The sequence below is a fragment of the Rhinoraja longicauda genome, chromosome 36 (genome assembly GCF_053455715.1).
Source record: "Rhinoraja longicauda isolate Sanriku21f chromosome 36, sRhiLon1.1, whole genome shotgun sequence".
NCBI classification, from domain to species: Eukaryota; Metazoa; Chordata; class Chondrichthyes; order Rajiformes; family Arhynchobatidae; genus Rhinoraja; species Rhinoraja longicauda.
Genome location: NC_135988.1, coordinates 16327040 through 16347743, shown reverse-complemented (window position 1 = coordinate 16347743; position 20704 = coordinate 16327040). Strand labels below are relative to the sequence as shown.

Genomic DNA, 20704 nt, shown 5'->3' with positions numbered 1-20704 from the left:
TCAGGGTTGTAGGCTAATTGGCTTTGGTAAAATTATAAATTGTGCTTAGTGTGTGTAGGATAGTGCTATTGTGCGGCGATTGATGGCCGGCGCGCATTCGATGGGCCGAAGGGCCAGTTTCCACGCTGTATCTCTAAACTAAACTAAACTAACCTAAGGTTAAACATCACTTTAACCTTTACTAAGGTTAAACATCAGGTCCAATCCCAACTCCCACTTCCTCCAACAGAGATAAGATGGACAATTCTAATTCCAAAACAACAACTATTATTCAGGGCTGAAATATAATTAGGGAAATGTAAATGTTTTGCTTAAGTTTAATTCAGTTGTAGGACAATTAATTTGTAGGTTGTGTACTACTTAAATCCTTGTAGTTTATTGCATTTAAAGAGAATCTGTAATTCAGCTTTTATTAATGCATTGTAATTAGCTAAGCCAAAGCATAAAACAGTTTGGAGAAGCATTTATCAAAGCTTAATGCAAAATAAGAATTTTCTTCTTGCCATGACTGCAGAATCCAGTAGGTAATTAGTTGGACCCGTCTGACAACCATTGCAGGTCGTTGAAATGAAAATCTAGAATTGTACATTCAGCAGTGAAATTCCATCAAAATTGGGCAGGATGTGGCTTTGAACCAGTTGTTTGCCCATTTGGCCGCCATGTTCCTTCTCACTGACCCTTGCAGCTGGACATGTGTTGACTGGGTCTCGGTAGGAGAAAAACTGCAGATGCTGGTTTAAATCGAAGGTAGACACAAGATGCTGGAGTAACCCAACGGGTCAGGCAGTGCCTCGGGAGAGAAGGAATGGGTGACGTTTCGGGTCGAGACCCTTCGTCAGACTTCTTCAGAATCTGAAGAAGGGTCTTGACCTGAAACGTCGTCCATTCTTTCTTGAATTTGTTCTTGGGAAAAGTAATTTATGGGCCAAATGCGGGCGAATGGGACCAGACACTCCATTGCCATCTTTAGTTTAGTTTAGAGGTGAAGCTCGGACACACAGGCCCTTCGGCCCACCGAGTCCACGCCGACCAGCGATCCCCGCACACTAACGCCAACCTACGCACACACTAGGGACAATTTACAGTTTTACCAAGCCAATTAGCCCACAAACCTGTACGTCTTTGGAGTGTGGGAGGAAACCAGGAGAAAACCCACGGGGAGAACGTACAAACTCTGTACAGACAGCACCCGCGGTCAGCATCGAACCCGGGTCTCTGGCGCTGCAAGGCAGCAACTCTAGCGCTGCGCCAATGTGCCGCCTGCAACAATTGTTCCACAACTGCACAACTAACTCCAACAATTGCACAATATACATGTGGTTGGGTGGGCCAGGTACGTACAGAAAGTGGGGCAGAGATACTGCCTGACCCGCTGAGTTACTCCAGCACTTTGTGTCTACCTTTGACTTGGGTCTTGGGTCAGGTGGGTAATATGTTTCCTCCTTCTGGCCAGTGTAAATCCATCAACAACCAGTTTAGGACCTGTTGAGAAATTGGGCCAAAGGGCCTGTTTCCACGCTGTATGATCCTATGACTATGATGTCCCTGTAACCTATATCCATTGACACTAGGAAGGGTCTCGACCCGAAACGTCACCCATTCCTTCTCTCAAGAGATGCTGCCTGTCCCGCTGAGTTACTCCAGCATTTTGTATCTTCTGATACGTATTGGTTTTCCCACTCGTACTCAACCAAATCTTGGGCATCTTACAGTGGCAAATTATTCTAATCATGAACAGTAGCAAGCCGTGGAAACGTTTCCTTTCTTTGATCTACACACGCCAATGAGTTATGACTTCAGCTGGATGTAAGGTTGCCAACTGTCCCATATTAGCCGGGACATCCCGTATTCTGGGCGAAATTAGTTTGTCCCGTACGGGACCGACATTGTCCCGTATTAGTAGGGTTGCCAACTTCCTCACTCCCGAATAAGGGACAAAAGTTAACGTCACCGCCCCACGTGACCTCACCCAGCCAGCGGCCACGTGCTCCCGCTCCACCAATGGCAGGCGCCATTTATTTTTATTGCAATGAGGTACTGTCTGTATCGTACAACAGATCTGTTTGGATAGCACGTAAAACAAAACTTTTTTGTGTAGGATGTAACAAAGTATTTATAATCAGTCGAAGGAGATGCTGAAAATTATGTGCATGAAGGAACTGCAGATGCTGGTTTAAACAAAGACAGACACAAAATGCTGGAGTAACTCAGCGGAACAGGCAGCAACTCTGGAGGGAAGGAATGGGTGACGTTTCGGGTCGGGACACTTCTTCAGACAGAAAATGAACCCCTGGCTTAAAGTTCCTTTAAGTTGATTGCATTTGGCTTTGGTCGATCAAATTAGGTGGTAATGAACAATATAGGGTGGTGAGAATGTAATTCTGTGGTGATTATAATCAGATTATGCAGATAAGCAATGCTTATGTTGGTATCAGGAGAGCCTTACTGCATAATACAAATCATTGCAAATTATTAGTTCAATATCCTGCCGGGCATAGTTTGTTAATAATTAGTTGGAAATGTTCCATTGATATGTGGGTGGCTGAGTGTGTGCCACTCTTGTCTCAAGCACTTTGTCCTGCGAACACATGAGGGCAGTGCATAGGGAGTACTGTGTGGAGGTAAATTCACACTCGAACACTAGACTGAGGAGGTGTTGCCTAGTTATAGTTTAACTCTAGAGGGCATTACTCAATGAGCAATGTACCACAGGTCACTAAACAGGACACCAAATTAATTAAGATATCAGGGGGCTTCAGACTCGGCTTTTAGAAAATATTCACGCATTTAGGTCTAGGTTTAGGTTTATTATAAGGTCACATAAGGAATAGGAGTAGAATTAGGCCATTCGGCCCATCAAGTCTTCTCCGCCATTCAATCATGGCTGATCTATCTCTCCCTCCTAACCCCATTCTCCTGCCTTCTCCCCAAGTCCTCTGACACCCGCACTAATCAATTATTGTCCCTTGTACGGGACAGTTGGCGACCCTAAGTGGAGGAGGCCCAGGACAGAAAGGACAGTATAACATTAATTAGGTGCTGTCTGATTGTAAGTTGAGAAGCCAAGGGCACTGACGGTGACGGGTTGCACTGCTGAGGTAGACATAAGAGGGCAGTGCAGAGGGAGGCTTTGTTGGCATGTTGGTTTCTGAGGGAGAGATGCCTCTGAGATGATTATTTCTTATTGTTGTGTACCTAATATGAACGTGGTATTGAGGGAGCGCAGCATTATTGAAGGTCAACACAAGGGGCCATTACTGTATGAGGCTGAGTTATAGAGATGGAGACAGACAGCTTGGAAACAGATCCCATGGTCCATTGAGTCCAGACTGACCATCAACTTCCCATTTGTGCTCAACTTACATTCATCCCATTCTTGTTATTCTCATCAACTCCCCCCCTCCCCCAGATTCTACCCCCTACCCACATACTAGAGGCAACTTATAGTAGCCAATTAAACCACTGACCCGCATGTCTTTCGGATGTGGGAGGAAAGCAAGAAACACAATGAACTGCAGATGCTGGTATACAAAAAAAAAGTGCTGGAGTAACTCAGCGGGTCAGGCAGCATCCCTGGAGAACATGGATAGGTGACGTTTCAGGTCAGGACCCTTCTTCGGACTGTCTGTAGAAGGGTCTGGTTTTTCTCCCACACTCCAAAGACGTACAGGTGTGTAGGTTAATTGGCTTGGTAACATTGTAAATTGTCCCTAGTTGTGTGTGTGGGATGGTGTGGCTGTGGCAATCAAACTGTACAAACTCCTCCCCCTTCTGTCGTGGGGTAGACTGATGACCCCCACCCCCCCGCCCCCCCACCCTCCCCCCCCCCCCACCCTCCCCCCCCCCCCCCCCCCACCTCCCAAATCTTTGCACATTTCCAATCCTTTCCATTCCTCTCTTTAATTTCACGTTTCATGTATCTTGTTGTGCTTTGTGCCTGTTGGCAGATCAATTTCCCTCCTGGGATAAATAAATTTTATCTTATCGTGTTGCATCATCAGTGTGCGGGGATCACGGGTCAGCGAGGACTCGTTGGGCCGAAGGGCCTGTTTCCGCGCTGTATCTCCAAACTAAACTAAACTCAACTAAAAATCTCCACCAGCGCCGAGCCTGATACGGAGGTTCACTGATGAGCCAGCAGTGCAGTCAGAACACACACATCATGATTAAAAATCTTCAGTGAATATCGCTGGGTTTATTTTCCAGGAGGGACTGTGGAAATCATTTGATGATGACGTTTTCTCCACATTGATTTCCCCCACTGCCGACACCTCCCTCATCCATTGGGAGCCTCTTCAATCCACCAAAGTAGATGATTCCCTTTCCAATATTTGCACAGTGGCAGTGAATGAAATGAGAATCAGGTCAGAAGAGACAGGAGCAGAACTGAGCTATTTGGCCCAACTAGTCTACTCCGCCATTCACGCATGGCTGATCTATCTCTCCCTCCTAATCCCATTCTCCTGCTTTCTCCCCATAACCCCTGACTCCCGTAGTATTAAGCACCTGAAGCACATGTTTAAATGAATCGTGCATTAAATCATGGTATCACAAAATGCTGGAGTAACTCAGCAGGTCAGGCAGCATCTAGGAGAGAGGGAATGGGTGACGTTTCGGGTCGAGACCCTTCGTCAGACTGATGTCAGTGGTGGCGGGACAAAGAAAGGATATAGGTGGAGACAGGAAGACAGTGGGGTAACTGGGAAGGGGGAGGGGAAGAGAGGGACAATCTAAAGTTAGAGAAGTCAATGTTCATGCCGCTGGGCTGCAAGCTGCCCAAGCGAAATATGAGGTGCTGTTCCTCCAATTTCCGGTGGGCCTCACTATGGCACTGGAGGAGGCCCATGACAGAAAGGTCAGACTGGGAGTGGGAGGGGGAGCTGAAGTGCTCAGCCACCGGGAGATCAGGTTGGTTAAGGCGGACTGAGCGAAACTGACCCCATCTGCCCGCACGTGATTCACATCCCTCCATTCTGGATGTGATACTTTCACCACTGTGACTTCTTATACACAGAAAATACCCTGTAGTTGTTAGCATTGTAGATATGCCCGAAATGTGATTAGACTTGGGACAATTTCATTCCATCGCATCTTAAACAGGTTAAAGACTGCATTAAAATCACTGAATCAGATAAGCTTAGTGAGCAATTATAGTCACATTGGCCACCTCAGCATTCTGCTGCACCAAGTGTATTGGGATGCACGGTGTCTCCTGGCAATACTCAATGGCGTAGTCACAACAGAGCAGTGAATTGGGTCATGCAGCATCTCGGGAGAGCAGGAATGGGTGACGTTTGGGGTCCAGACCCGAAACGTCACCCATTCCTTCTCTCCCGAGATGCTGCATGACCCGCTGAGTTACTCCAGCATTGTGTGTCTACCTTCGATTTTAACCAGCATCTGCAGTTTTTTTCCTACACCGTTTAGTGAATTGTACAGGAGATGGTGAGACTGAGAGTCAGTGATGGGGTGGCGAAAGAGAGTGGACGGGGGGGTGGGGGTAACCGATCAAACAGGCTGCTGTGTCCAGTGTAGGAAGGAACTGCAGACACTGGTTTAAACCAAAGATAGACCCAAAATGCTGGAGTACCTCAGCCCGAAACGTCACCCATTCCTTCTCTCCAGAGATGCTGCCTGTCTTATAGTTTAGTGTAGAGATACAGCGCGGAAACAGGCCCTTCGGCCCTCTGGGTCCGCGCCGACCAGCGATCCACGCATATTAACACTATCCTACACACACACACACACTAGGGACAATTTTTACATTTACCAAGCAAATTAGCATCTGTACGTCTTTGGAGTGTGGGAGGAAACCAAGGATCTGGGAGAAAACCCACGCAGGTCACGGGGAGAAGGAACAAACTCCGTACAGACAGCACCCGTGGTCGGGATGGAACCCGGGTCTCCGGCGCTGCATTCGCTGTATGGCGGCAACTCTACCACTGCGCCACTGTCCCGCTGAGTTACTCCAGCTTTTTGCCTCTGGGCTGCCTGGACTAGTCAAGTGGAGTTGAGTTTATTGTCATTTCCCTGGGATCAAATGAATAGACAATAGACAATAGGTGCAGGAGGAGGCCATTCGGCCCTTCGAGCCAGCACCGCCATTCAATGTGATCATGGCTGATCATTCTCAATCAGTACCCCGTTCCTGCCTTCTCCCCATACCCCCTGACCCCGCTATCCTTAAGAGCTCTATCCAGCTCTCTCTTGAATGCATTCAGAGAATTGGCCTCCACTGCCTTCTGAGGCAGAGAATTCCACAGATTCACAACTCTCTGACTGAAAAAGTTTTTCCTCATCTCAGTTCTAAATGGCCTACCCCTTATTCTTAAACCGTGTGGCCCCTGGTTCTGGACTCCCCCAACATTGGGAACATGTTTCCTGCCTCTAACGTGTCCAACCCCTTAATAATCTTATACGTTTCGATAAGATCCCCTCTCATCCTTCTAAATTCCAGTGTATACAAGCCTAGTCACTCCAGTCTTTCAACATATGATAGTCCCGCCATTCCGGGAACTAACCTAGTGAACCTACGCTGCATGCCCTCAGTAGCAAGAATCTAGTCTCAGTTATAGGGCGGTACAGTGGGGCAGCGGTAAAGTTGCTGCCCGGCAGCGCCAGAGACCTGGGTTCAGTCCTGACAATGGGCGCTGTCTGCACGGAGTTTGAAATGAAAATCTGGCTTGCAGCAGCTTCAAAGGCAACAACTCGACCACTGAGCCATCGTGCTGGATGGGAGTTCCTAGCCAATATTAGGGATTCAGACCTATTCTCACTCACTTCGTGTGGCACATTCCTGAACCACGAAGCTTCTTAAAAACTTTCCAATAGGATCATGGTCATTTTCTCCAGACCAGCATCGACTCAATGGTCTGCGTTGCCTCACTGGAAATTATCTATGGTTCACGTTTTTTTTTAAATTTAAAAGTACAGCGTGGAAACAGTCCTTCAGCCCACCGAGTCTGTGCCAACCAGCAATGCCCCGCATAAATGTGTTCTCTCCTACACACCAGGCACGGTAGAGTTGCTGCCTTACAGCGAATGCAGCGCCGGAGACTCAGGTTCGATCCTGACTACAGGTGCTGTACTGTACGGAGTTTGTACGTTCTCCCCGTGACCTGCATGGGTTTTCTCCGAGATCTTCGGTTTCCTCCCGCACTCCAAAGACGTACAGGTGTGTAGGTTAATTGGCTGGGCAAATGTAAACATTGTCCCTAGTGTGTGTAGGATAGTGTTAGTGTGCGGGGATCGCTGGGCGGCACGGACCCGGTGGGCCGAAGGGCCTGTTTCTGCGCTGTATCTCTAAATCTAAAAAAATAATAATCTAAACCAGGGACAATTTACAGAAGCCAATTAATAACCTACAAACCTGCACGTCTTTGGAATGTGGGAGGAAACCGGAGCACCCGGAGAAAACCCAAGCGGTCATAGGGAGAAGGTGCAAACTCCGTGCAAACAGCGCCCATTGTCAGGACCGAACCCGGGTCCCTGGCGCTGCGGGGCAGCAACTTTACCGCTGCGCCACTGTACCGCCTTAAAATTGCGACTAGATTTGCAACTGAGCCTGAGATTTTATGCCCAATATGTCGTATGAACCGAATTTAAGTTGTGCAGAAACAAGGAAGTGCAGATGCTGGTGTACAAAAAGAAGGCACAACTTGCTGGAGTAACTCCGCGGGTCAGGCAGCATCTCCGGAGAACATGGAAAGGTGACGTTTTGGGTTGGGACCCTTCTTCGGACTGATTGTAGCGGGAGGAGAGGCAGGACAAAGCTTGGCAGGTCATGGGTGAACACAGGCGAGGGGGGTTTTGATAGGCAGATGTTTGGACAAACGCTGGAGATGAGATATTGCAACAAACTTTATTTCAGCATTACTGCTGCCCTCTGTTATTGGATTTTAAAGAGGGAAAGCATTAAGAGCTAAAGTGTGCAAGGCCTTGAAGGATTTGGGTAATTAAATCATTCATTATTGATTTTTATTTTTTAATTCCACTGGTATTATCATAGAGTTGCAATGATTCATCTCGACTTTATCATCTTTGGTGTGTTTTATTAGCATTGATTATGTGTTCTGCTGTCTAATGAGAAAGATGGTTTACAGGCAGGAGGCCCTGATGTTACTTCAGATCATGTACGTCAACATTCTTTCTTGAATTTGTTCTTGGGAAAAGTAATTTATGGGCCACATGCAGGCGAATGGGACCAGACACTCCATTGCCATCTTTAGTTTAGTTTAGAGGTGAAGCTCGGACACACAGGCCCTTCGGCCCACCGAGTCCACGCCGACCAGCGATCCCCGTACACTAACGCCAACCTACGCACACACTAGGGACAATTTACAGTTTTACCAAGCCAATTAGCCCACAAACCTGTACGTCTTTGGAGTGTGAGAGGAAACCAGGAGAAAATCCATGGGGAGAACGTACAAACTCTGTACAGACAGCACCCGCGGTCAGCATCGAACCCGGGTCTCTGGCGCTGCAAGGCAGCAACTCTAGCGCTGCGCCAATGTGCCGCCTGCAACAATTGTTCCACAACTGCACAACTAACTCCAACAATTGCACAATATACATGTGGTTGGGTGGGCCAGGTACGTACAGAAAGTGCGGCAGAGATACTGCCTGACCTGCTGAGTTACTCCAGCACTTTGTGTTCTCTTTTTTCTGGCTGTCTCCTTTTGTACGAATTGCTTTTGCCAGTTGCACACTTAATCTCCTGGATTTATGTCAATGAGTTCCAGAGACAGATCAATACCTTTGATATTTAGCAGTAACTCAAACAGATATTGCAATACAAAAGATGCACTTCAGCTAAACGTCAGCCAGAACAATATTGAGCAGTGTCAATGTATTCAACAGAAAATATCCTGATAGTATAGACGAACCCTGAATTAACAATAGATGGACACTAAACGCTGGAGTTTCTCAGCGGGACAGGCAGCATCTGTGGAGAGAAAGAATGGGTGACGTTTCGGGTCGAGACCCTTCTTCAGACCTGAATTAACAATGGCCTGTTTCCTTTATCTTCATTAATTTTTTGGAATTTCTTTCATCCGTTTGTTCTATATCTCTCCACATCACCGTCTATATCTCCCGTTTCCCAGTCCCCTGACTCTCAGTCTGAAGAAGGGTCTCGACCCGAAACGCCACCTATTCCTTTTCTACAGAGATGCTGCCTGTCCCGCTGAGTTACTCCAGCTTTTTGTGTCTATCCTGAATTAACACACCCTGAGCTGGCAGTTGTTCATGGAAAGGTTGATCTGGATTACTCTGTGTGTAGGAAGGAATTGCAGATGTTGGTTTACACCAACGATAGATACAAAAAGCTGGAGCAACTCAGTGGGTCAGACAGCAGCTCTGGAGAGAAGGAATAGTTGTCACCTTCAGACTTTGGGGAGACAGGGTATCCAGAGATATGAAAAGGTATCATATGTTCTATGTATCTTTTCATATGTCTCTTTCCCTCTCCCCTGACTCACAGTCTGAAGAAGGGTCCTGACCTGAAACGTCAACTTTAGTTTAGTTTAGAGATACTAGGCGGAAACAGGCCCTACGGCCCTCCGACACCGTGCTGACCATCGGGCCCCGTACACTAATGCTAACCAACACACACTGGGGACGATTTACATTTTTACCAACCCAATTAACCTACAAACCTGTACCTTTTGCGGAGTGTGGGAGGAAACCAGAGATCCCGGAGAAAACCCACGCGGGTCGCGGGGAGACGGAGTTTGTACGTTCTCCCCGTGACCTGCGTGGGTTTTCTCCGAGATCTTCGGTTTCCTCCCACACTCCAAAGACGTACAGGTATGTAGGTTAATTGGCTGGGCAAATGTAAAAATTATCCCTAGTGTGTGTAGGATAGTGTTGGTGTGCGGGGATCGCTGGACGGCGCGGACCCGGTGGGCCGAAGGGCCTGTTTCTGTGCTGTATCTCTAAATCTAAAATCTACACTGTAAATGGCTCGATTATAATCGTGTACTGTCTTTCTGCTGACTGGATAGCGCCCAACAAAAGCGTTTCACTGTACCTCGGCACACGAGGCAATAATCTAAATTAAACTGAAGAACATATGAGACCCAGTGAACCCAGAGACAGATCCATCAGTCACTGAGATCACGACTAATCCCACGCCACCTCCACTCCCCATCATTTAATGCCCAAATCTATTCTCCACAGTTTTGAAAATAATCAAGGACTCAGCACCCATGGTTGTCTGAGGAAGAGAATCTTACATTTCACAACTCTGCGAATAAAGACATTTCTCTTCAGCTCAGCCAGAGATCGGAAACATCTACACTGACAATTCCCTTTAGAATCTTGCACGTCTCAATTACACCATCTCTCATTCTTCCAAACTCCAGCAAGCATGGACAAAAGTTAAACGTTCCTCTTTGAATGTTTCCCCTCTTAGGAATCAATCAAGCAAATCTGCACAACACCACCGTTGAGATAAGCGTGCACAAGGCACATTGCTCCAGGCACAGTCTCACCAAAGCATTGCACGTTCTCAACAAGAATTTCTTACTCTTCTGTAAGCATTCCGTCTCGAAATATCTCATATCCTTGTCCTCCAGAGATGCTGCCTGACCATTCACACTATTGCAGACTAATCCCACTGTTCTCCCTGCTGTGACCTGCATGGGTTTTCCCCGTGATCTCCGGTTTCATCCCACACTCCAAAGACATGCAGTTTTGTAGGGCAATTGCCTTGGTATAAATGTAAATTGGCCCTCATATGCGTAGGATAGCCTCGGTGTGCAGGGATCGCTGGTCGGCGCAGACTCGATGGGCCGAAGGGCCTGTTTCTGTTCTGTATCTCTAAGCTAAACCAAAGGAAACTAAGCTCAAGGTACATGGATGGGAAGGGTTTGGAGTGATTTGGGAGAGGCAAGTGGGCATAGTTTGGTCAGCCAATTTGGTGTGCATGGATGGGTTGGCCCTGTGACCGTGCAGTTTGGCTCAACAACTCTATGGGCAAGGCTTGGGCCTAAATTTGGGCAGTAGCCTCCAGCCTCAGGTCTTGCGGTTCAAGAACAGCGACTAAGGGTATCTTGGCCGCAGATGGTTACAAAGAATGAGGTCAGTTCCAGCTGCAATTGCTCAAGTATATTTTGGGCATGAAGCAGCTGAGGTTTATTCTGGGCCTCATCATCAAACGTAAGTGGCCTGAAAGTGCTTCAGATTGTCAATTTACTTTTCTTAAGCAAGAGCCAAACAGATCAGTGGAACAGAAATGAAGAGCTTTAGTCAGACAATGCATCTAATCACCTTGTCTTTTTCCATTTGCTTCAGGAGACGACTTGTATGAAAGCTCCCCCTACGAACTGGTCAACTCCCGCCTCTCTGACATTTTCCGACTTGCCGCCATCAGCTCAGGTAAAACACAAAAGCTTTCTTTGATGTTCTCTTGAAACACCTTCTCTTGCCAAAGAGGGGATTCTCTGAGGAATAGGTATCTTCAGAAAAATATATTTATGTGTTCGAAGATCCACAGATTTCAACTTAAATGGCCAAATCTCACTCTAAAGTCTCACAAACAGCCTTGCAATTGCATGTTTTAGAAATAGAACTTGCCCTCTTCAGAATGCAAAAATATACTTCTTGCAACTCAGCACCTGAAGGTAGGATATTTGAAATGGAGTCAACTGTGATTGTTGAAAATGTGGGACTACAGGTGACTTCCAAGAGCAGCGATCGGGAGTAAAGAAAGCGAACTCAATGGTAGCATTTATTTCAAGAGGGCTTGTATTCAAAAACAGGGATGTAATGCTGAGGCTCTATATAAGGTGCTGGTCTGGTATTGTGAGCAATTGTGAGCACCATATCTGAGGAAGGATGTGCTGGCCCTGGAGAGGGTCCAGAGGAGGTTTACAAGAATGATCCCAGGGATGAGTAGGTTAACCTATGATGACCGTTTGCCGGCACTGGGCCTGTACTCGCTGGAGTTTAGCGGAATGAGGGGGACCTCATTGAAACGTACAGAGTAGTGAAAGGCTTGGATAGAGTGGATGTGGAGAGGATGTTTCCACCAGTGGGAGAGTCCAGGACCACAGGCCACAGCCTCAGAATTAAAGGACTTTCCTTTAGGAAGGAGATGAGGAGGAATTTCTTTAGTCAGAGGGTGGTGAATTTGTGGAATTCTTCGCCTCAGACGGCTGTGGAGGCCACAAGTCAATGGATGCTTTTAAGGCAGAGATAGATAGATTCTTGATTAGTACGGGTGTCAGAGGTGACGGGGAGAAGGCAGGAGAATGGGGTTAGGAGGGAGAGATAGATCTGGCATGATTGAATGGCAGAGTAGACTTGATGGGCCGAATGGCCTAATTCTACTCCTTTCACTTATGACCTGATGACCTTTTTTTGCTTAGGATCGGATTACTGAAATTTTGTATATTTTGCTGAAGTGTGATCTGTATTGCCCAGTGTTCCCCTGTATTGCTCAGTGTTCCCCTATATTGCCCAGTGTTACCTGTATTGCCCAGTGTTACCTGTATTGCCCAGTGTTCCCCTGTATTGCCCAGTGTTACCCTGTACTGCCCAGTGTTACCCTGTATTGCCCAGTGTTCCCCTGTATTGCCCAGTGTTCCCCTGTATTGCCCAGTGTTCCCCTGTATTGCCCAGTGTTCCCCTGTATTGCCCAGTGTTCCCCTGTATTGCCCAGTGTTCCCCTGTATTGCCCCCCATGTTACCCTGTGTTACCCTGTGTTACCTGTAATGCCCTGTGTTACCCTGTGTTGATCCAATGTTCCAAATGAGTGAAGCTCCCCATTTTGGTCACCGATGTTTTTTGATATCCAACACTTATTTCTCATCGGGAGCCACATGGTAACATTCCAGTTAGTTCATCACACAGCAACAACAACAACCTGGATTTAAGACGTGCTCCCACTCTAGCAGATTGTTCCAAGAGGCTTCAGGCTAGGGTTGCCAAATATCTCACTGCCAAATAAGGGACAAGGTGACGTCACCGCCCCGCGTCCCACGTGACCTCACCCAGCCAGCGGCCACGTGCTCCCGCTTCACCAATGGCGGCCTCCCGGGCCGGGAGGCAGGTTGCTACACAACTTCCGTTAGGTGGCGCCCGGGCCTACACTGTCCGAACCTACACTGTCCGAACCTACACTGTCCAGACCTACAGTGTCCAGACCTACAGCGTCCGGGTCTACAGCGTCCGGGTCTACAGTGTCCGGGCCTACAGCTTCCAGGTCTACAGTGTCGGGGCCTACAGTGTCGGGGCCTACAGTGTTGGGGCCTACAATGTCCAGACCTACAGTGGCCGGGCCTACAGTGTCCGGGCCTACAGTGTCAGGGCCTACAGTGTCCGGGCCTACAGTGTCCGGGCCTACAGTGTCCGGGCCTACAGTGTCCGGGCCTACAGTGTCCGGGCCTAAGGCGTCTGAGCCTACAGTGCCCCTCGGACCTAATACGGGACAAGGGCGGTCCCGTACGGGACAAACCAATTTCGCCCAACATATTGGATGTCCCAGCTAATACGGGACAGTTGGCAACCCTACTTCAGGCAAATGTAGAATGGGCCTAAAGGTGATATTTGGACCTGGTAGGTTTTAAGGAGGAGAAGGAGATGGGATGCTCTAAGAAGGGAATCCCAGAGCTTGTGAACCGGCTATGTAAGACTCTTCTGACTGAGGAGGTGACGGAATGACTAAAATGTCTCGTTCAAACCCTGGAATCAAGATCATTGGTTCCTTCAGACTGACTGTGGTCTGCTTCCAATGAAGGCATTTTGAGTTTCCTATTCTGACCCATGAGACCCATTATTTTGTTTATTTATTATTGTCACGTGTACAGAGGTACAGTGATATACTTTTGTTTGCCAGTCAAAGAAAATACTATACATGATTATAATCGAGCTGTCCACAATGTACAGATAAAGGATAAAAGGTGCAACATTTAGTGCAAGATAAAGTCCGATTAAAGATAGTCTCAGGGTCTCCAAGGAGGTAGATGGAAGGTCATGGCGGCTCTCCAGTTGCCTGATAACAGCTGGGAAGAAAGAGTTAGATTTAGCTCTTAGGGCTAGCGGAATCAAGGGATATTGGGGAAAAAGCAGAAACAGGGAACTGATTTTGGATGATCAGCCATGATCATATTGAATGGCGGTGCTGGCTCGAAGGGCCGAATGGCCTACTCTTGCACCTGTTTTCTATATTTCAGTCTTTCTATGATTCCATGTCCCTGAATCGGGAGGTGAGTGTTTTCACACTTCTGTGCCTCTTAGCTCAGTTTGGTTTATTGTCACGTGTACCGAGGTACAGTGAAAAGCTTTCGTTGCGCGCTAACCAGTCAGCGGAAAGACAAAGCATGCTTACAATCGAGCCGTTTACAGTGCAATGACACATGATAAGGGAATAACATTTAGTGGCAGGTAAATAATGTTTAGTGCAAGGCAGCGTTTCTTGCCCGGTGGGAGCGGGGAGAAGAGGGGGTGACCGGGGTGAGACTGGTCCTTGGGTATGCTGCAGGCCTTGCCGAGGCAGCGTGACGTGTAGCTGGAGTCAACGGAGGGGAGGTTTGGTTTGCGTGATGGTCTGGGCTATGTCCACAATAGACAATAGGTGCAGGAGGAGGCCATTCGGCCCTTCAAGCCAGCACCGCCATTCAATGTGATCACGGCTGATCATTCTCAATCAGTACCCCGTTCCTGCTTTCTCCCCATACCCCCTGACTCCGCTATCCTTAAGAGCTCTATCCAGCTCTCTCTTGAATGCATTCAGAGAATTGGCCTCCACCGCCTTCTGAGGCAGAGAATTCCACAGATTCACAACTCTCTGACTGAAAATGTTTTTTCTGTTTAGAAATAATGAAACACAAGAACCAGGGTACATTGGTTTAAGGTGAGAGGGGAAAGATTCCACAGATTTCAGAGTGAAAAAGTTTTTCCTCATCTCAGTTCTAAATGGCCTACCCCTTATTCTTAAACTGTGGCCCCTTGTTCTGGACTCCCCCAACATTGGGAACATGTTTCCTGCCTCTAACGTGTCCAACCCCTTAATAATCGTATACGTTTCGATAAGATCTCCTCTCATCCATCTCTGCAGAGTTTAGTTAAGTCATCTGGCAGCCTGCTCCCGCGATCAGCCCGTCTCTTCTCTTCTCTGCTCTTGTTTTGAATATTCTTTCCACGAGCTCCTGCCTTTGCAGCTGACAGCAGCTCTATTTGAAAGGCTTTTAAAATATTGTGAACTGAAATGACGAGTCCAATTACAACGCTGCAAATTAAAATGAAAAATTATTCCTGATTATCATATTACTTTTTTGATTATCGCACTCCCTTGATGCGGCCTAGGTTTTAATCGCGAGAGCTTTTCATGTATTTAAAAAGCTGCTTTAAAGGAACACACCTCTCAAAGAACCAATTAACTTCTTCACAATTAACTAAATACCCAATTACGCATTCAGTCAACTAGTTACAAAGATATTAACATTCCTTTTATGAACCGATAACTCTTCAGGAATGTTGGATAGACACCATTCCGCTGGTGTAGGTTTGCAATGGGAGACCTCAACATGTGGTGCCCGATGATTCAGAGTTAGTCCTCGCGGCTCATTTATCTAAACCAAAAATTAATTTAATCAATCATCTATATACTAAAACTCTCGTTTGTTATCTTGTTTGATTTTTTTTACACTGGAATTTAGACGGATGAGAGGGGATCTTATCGAAACCCCCAAGATTATTAAGGGGTTGGACACGTTAGAGGCAGGAAACATGTTCCCGATGTTGGGGGAGTCCAGAACAAGGGGCCACAGTTTAAGAATAAGGGGTAGGCCATTTAGAACTGAGATGAGGAAAAACTTTTTCAGTCAGAGAGTTGTGAATCTGTGGAATTCTCTGCCTCAGAAGGCAGTGGAGGCCAATTCTCTGAATGCATTCAAGAGAGAGCTGGATAGAGCTCTTAAGGATAGCGGGGTCAGGGGGTGTGGGGAGAAGGCAGGAACGGGGTACTGATTGAGAATGATCAGCCATGATCACATTGAATGGCGGTGCTGGCTCGAAGGGCCGAATGGCCTCCTCCTGCTTTGTCTATTGTCTATTGTCTATTTTAGATTTAGATTTAGAGATACAGCGCGGAAACAGGCCCTTCGGCCCACCGAGTCCGTGCCGCCCAACGATCCCCGCACATTAACACTACCCTATACACAGTAGGGACAATTTTTTAACATTTACCCAGTCAATTAACCGACAAACCTGCACGTCTTTGGAGTGTGGGAGGAAACTGAAGATCTCGGAGAAAACCCACGCAGGTCACGGGGAGAACGTGCAAACTCCGTACAGATGGCGCCCGTAGTCAGGATCGAACCTGAGTCTCCGGCGCTGCATTCGCTGTAAGGCAGCAACTCTACCGCTGCGCCACCGTGCCGCAGTTTGTGACTGAACTTCAGCCAAAACGGTACACGATGGCGCGACAATTTTAGCCCCACCTTACTCACTGTTGTCACTTTAGTGATAATGCAAGTAGTTTTATTGAAATCGGTGTTATATTTTAAAAGTTATTCACATTTTAAAGTTTAAAAGGAGGGGAGGGGGGAGGAAGGAGGAGGGAGGGGGGAGCGGGGGAGAAGAGAGGGGGGGGGTTGAGGAGAGAGGGGAGGGGAGGGTGCTGCACCAATGCAGGAGAGGTTTGGGCCCAACGGGTCCACTTTGTCTTGTTTGCAATAACATTCACAGCACGAAATAAATCAAAACAAAACCCACCACCATAGTACAAGTCAAACAAATATACTGATTAAACTACTGTACAACTATATCACCATCCTTACTGAGGATGCATAATACCATCCTTACTGACAAGGGTCTGAAGAAGGGTCTCGACCCGAAACGTCACCCATTCCTTCTCTCCCGAGATGCTGCCTGACCTGCTGAGTTACTCCAGCATTTTGTGAATAAATACCTTCGATTTGTACCAGCATCTGCAGTTACCTTCTTATACCATCCTTACTGAGGTGCCTGGCGGGCCCGGAAATCCCGCAGGGTACCCATGGATAGCGGGTGGTCCCTCTCTACACTCCAAAGACAGCCAGGTTTGTAGGTGAATTGGCTTGGGTTTGTATACTTGGTATAAGCAGAAATTGTGCTGAGGTGCGTGTAGGCTGGTGTTAATGTGCGGGGATCGCTGGGCGGCGCGGACTCGGTGGGCTGAAGGCCGTGTTTCTGCGCTGTATCTCTAAACTAAACCACCCGGGCACGGACGTAACCCCAGAAAAGGGGCGGGCGGCCGGCTCGGGCAGAGCCCTCTTCCGCCTTGCGCCGTGAGTCGCGGATGGCCAGCTTGGCCAGGCCCAGGAGCAACACAACCAGGACATCTTCGGCCCTACCCTCTCCCCCACGCACAGGGTGTCCAATGACGAGGGTGGTGGGTGAGAAGTTCAGCCAGAAGGCAAGGAGCGGCCCCCGTAGGTATTGGACCAGGGGCTGCAACCTCACACACTCCGTGTACACGTGGAACACGGACACACACACTCCGTGTACACGTGGAACACGGACTCACACACTCCGTGTACACGTGGAACACGGACTCACACACTCCGTGTACACGTGCAACACGGACTCACACACTCCGTGTACACGTGGAACACGGACTCACACACTCCGTGTACACGTGGAACACAGACTCACACACTCCGTGTACACGTGGAACACGGACTCACACACTCCGTGTACACGTGGAACACAGACTCACACACTCCGTGTACACGTGCACCAAAGACTCTTCCAGCCCGCAAACGTGGCAGGCGGCTGGCGAGTCTGTGAACCGCGAGAGAAACAGTTAGCAGGGGACTCCTCGGTGCAGTACCCTCTACCCCATCCTTGTGGCTCTTGAAAGGGCAGTGGATGGTGTCAAACAGAGTTACGCAAGATGGATTCACAATGAACTGCAGATGCTGGTTTACAACAACAAAAAAAGACACAAAGTGCTGGTGTAACACAAGGGACAATTTACAATTTTTCCAAGTTGATTAACCCACAAGCTTGTACGTCTTTGGAGTGTGGGAGGAAACTGGAGCACCCGGTGAAAATCCATGTAGGTCACGTCGAAAACGTACAAACTCCATACAGACAGCATCCATAGTCATGATCGAACCCGGCTCTCCAACGCGCCAAGGCAGCAACTCTTCCCCTGCTCCTAGAATAGATGGGGACAATAGCTAGCATGGTCACGGTGGGCTGAAGGGCCTGTGTCTGTGCAGTACGACGCTATGACTCCGTGATTTTGTGTCCCATTGTTGGATCTTCGTCTGTGTCTTCCCGCTCCCTCACTCAGGAGTGTTCATAAGTTCATGTTCATAACTGATAGGAGCAGAATTAGGCCATTCGGCCCATCAAGTCTACTCCACCATTCAATCATGGCTGATCTATCTCTCCCTCCTAACCCCATTCTCCTGCCTTCTCCCCATAACCCCTGACACCCGTACTGATCAGGAATCTATCTACCCCTGCCTTAAAAATATCCACTGACTTGACCGCCACAGCCTTCGCCATGACAATGACCTCCACAGATTCACCACCCTCGGACCAAAGAAATTCCTGCCCAATCTCCTTCCTAAAGGAACGTCCTTCAATTCAGAGGCAACGACCTCTGGTCCTGGACTCTCCCATCATTGGAAACATCCTCTACACATCCACGTTCGAGTGAAAATTTGTACAGCAAGTTGCTGAGAACTGGGGCCCTTCCGAGAATTCCGACTGAAAACCACCTGATCATCAGTATTCCCGATTGATGTCTAAGTCAACATTTAATTTGTGACTACATGTAAATTATTCAGATCAAAGTGCTTTGATGTAATGTCTGATTTAATGGCTATTTGCCTTAATTTGTTGCTAGTCTCCGGATTCCCCCATTGGGCACTTGGCATGTGCGGGACCGCATCGTTGACTTGCAGGATAAGCAAAGTGGGGAAGGATGCTGTCATTTTCAATCTCGCCCCCTGGGCATTATTTCCCCACAAGGTGTTGATTCAGCATCAGCCCATTACACAGCTAATGCAGAGTCCCATGGCAGGCCCAGCAACAACCGATCTCATCACCACTCTCACCACGATAACCCAAGCCGGGGATGGTGAAGGGACCATGAGACTATAACCACTGCTGACAGTCACACAACATTAAATCAAGAGTATAAGAAGATAACTGCAGATGCTGGTACAAATCGAAGGTTTTTATTCACAAAATGCTGGAGTAACTCAGCAGGTCAGGCAGCATCACGGGAGAGAAGGAATGGGTGACGTTTCGGGTCGAGACCCTTCTTCAGTCTTCAGTAACTCAGCAGGACAGGCAGCATCTCTGGGGAGAAGGAATGGGTGACGTTTCGGGTTGAGACCACTCAGAAGAAGGGTCTTGACCCGAAAAGTCACCCATACCTTCTCTCCAGAGATGCTGCCCGTCCCGTTGAGTTACTCCGCCATTTTGTGTCTTTCTTCGGTGTAAACCAGCGATTGCAGTTCCTTCCTGCACATTTGGAGTTCTGGTACCCCATTACATGAAGGATGTGGGGTATTTGAAGGGGGTGCAGAGGGGATTCTTCTTATCTGTTCTCCACTTTCCTGACACCAGGTCTACCACCTGAATCATTGACTCTTCCCATGACTGCGTCCAGCCCTGCCGAGAATTCCCAACGTTTTGAGTGTCTGTTTTAGATTTCCCAGCATCTGCAGTTGTTGATTTTCCCAGGAAAAAAAAAACATTCCAGGATTCTGATTTCCAGTTCCCCGGTGGGAACTTCAGTTGGATGTGCTCACTTCATGACATCGGGTCAGCTCACATCGAAATTGGATGTGAACCTTCTGGAAGAAAAGGCAAACTTAAAGGACAAAAAGAAACAGCATTCACCGAGAGGAAAGCAATTTCTTAAGGCTGGAAATGTCTTAACAGGAAGGGAATAGGTGACGTTTTGGTCTCCAAATTTGAGGAAGGATATTCTTGCTATTGAGGGCGTGCAGTGTAGGTTTATGAGGTTAATTCCCGGAATGGCGGGACTGTCGTATGTTGAAAGGCTGGAGCGACTAGGCTTGTATACACTGGAGTTTAGAAGGATGAGAGGGGATCTTATCGAAACATATAAGATTATTAAGGGGTTGGACACGTTAGAGGCAGGAAACATGTTCCCAATGTTGGGGGAGTCCAGAACCAGGAGCCACAGTTTAAGAATAAGGGGTAGGCCATTTAGAACGTAGATGAGGAAAAACTTTTTCACTCAGAAATCTGTGGAATTCACTGCCTCAGAGGGCAGTGGAGGCCAAGTCTCTGAACGCATTCAATTAGAGCTACATAGATCTCTTAAAGATAGCAGAGTCAGGGGGTATGGGGAGAAGGCAGGAACGGGGTACTGATTGAGAATGATCAGCCATGATCGCATTGAATGGCGGTGCTGGCTCGAAGGGCTGAATGGCCTCCTCCTGCACCTATTGTCTATTGTCTATTGTCTATTATCACATTGAATGGTGGTGCTGACTCGAAGGGCCGAATGACCTACTCCTGCACCTATTGTCTATTGAGACCATTCTTCAGACCCAACCCTTCAGTCTCCTATTCCTTTTCTCCAGAGATGCTGTCCGACCCGCTGAGTTACTCCAGCTTTTTTTGTCCATCTTCGGTTTAAACCGGCATCTGCAGATCATTCCTTCACCATCGACGGAGAGCTCAGTCGACACTGCTGAGGTAGTCTGCTTTGTAACCAGGCTG

General features: G+C 47.9%; 1 protein-coding gene across 1 annotated transcript in view; it reads left to right on the top strand.

Moving 5' to 3' along the window:
* gfra2b (GDNF family receptor alpha 2b) overlaps positions 1-20704 on the top strand; it is a 158942-nt gene that overhangs the window by 26666 nt on the left and 111572 nt on the right. Inside the window, 1 exon segment of the mRNA XM_078429022.1 lies at positions 11296-11379. Within this exon segment, the coding sequence (XP_078285148.1) occupies positions 11296-11379 (84 nt within the window).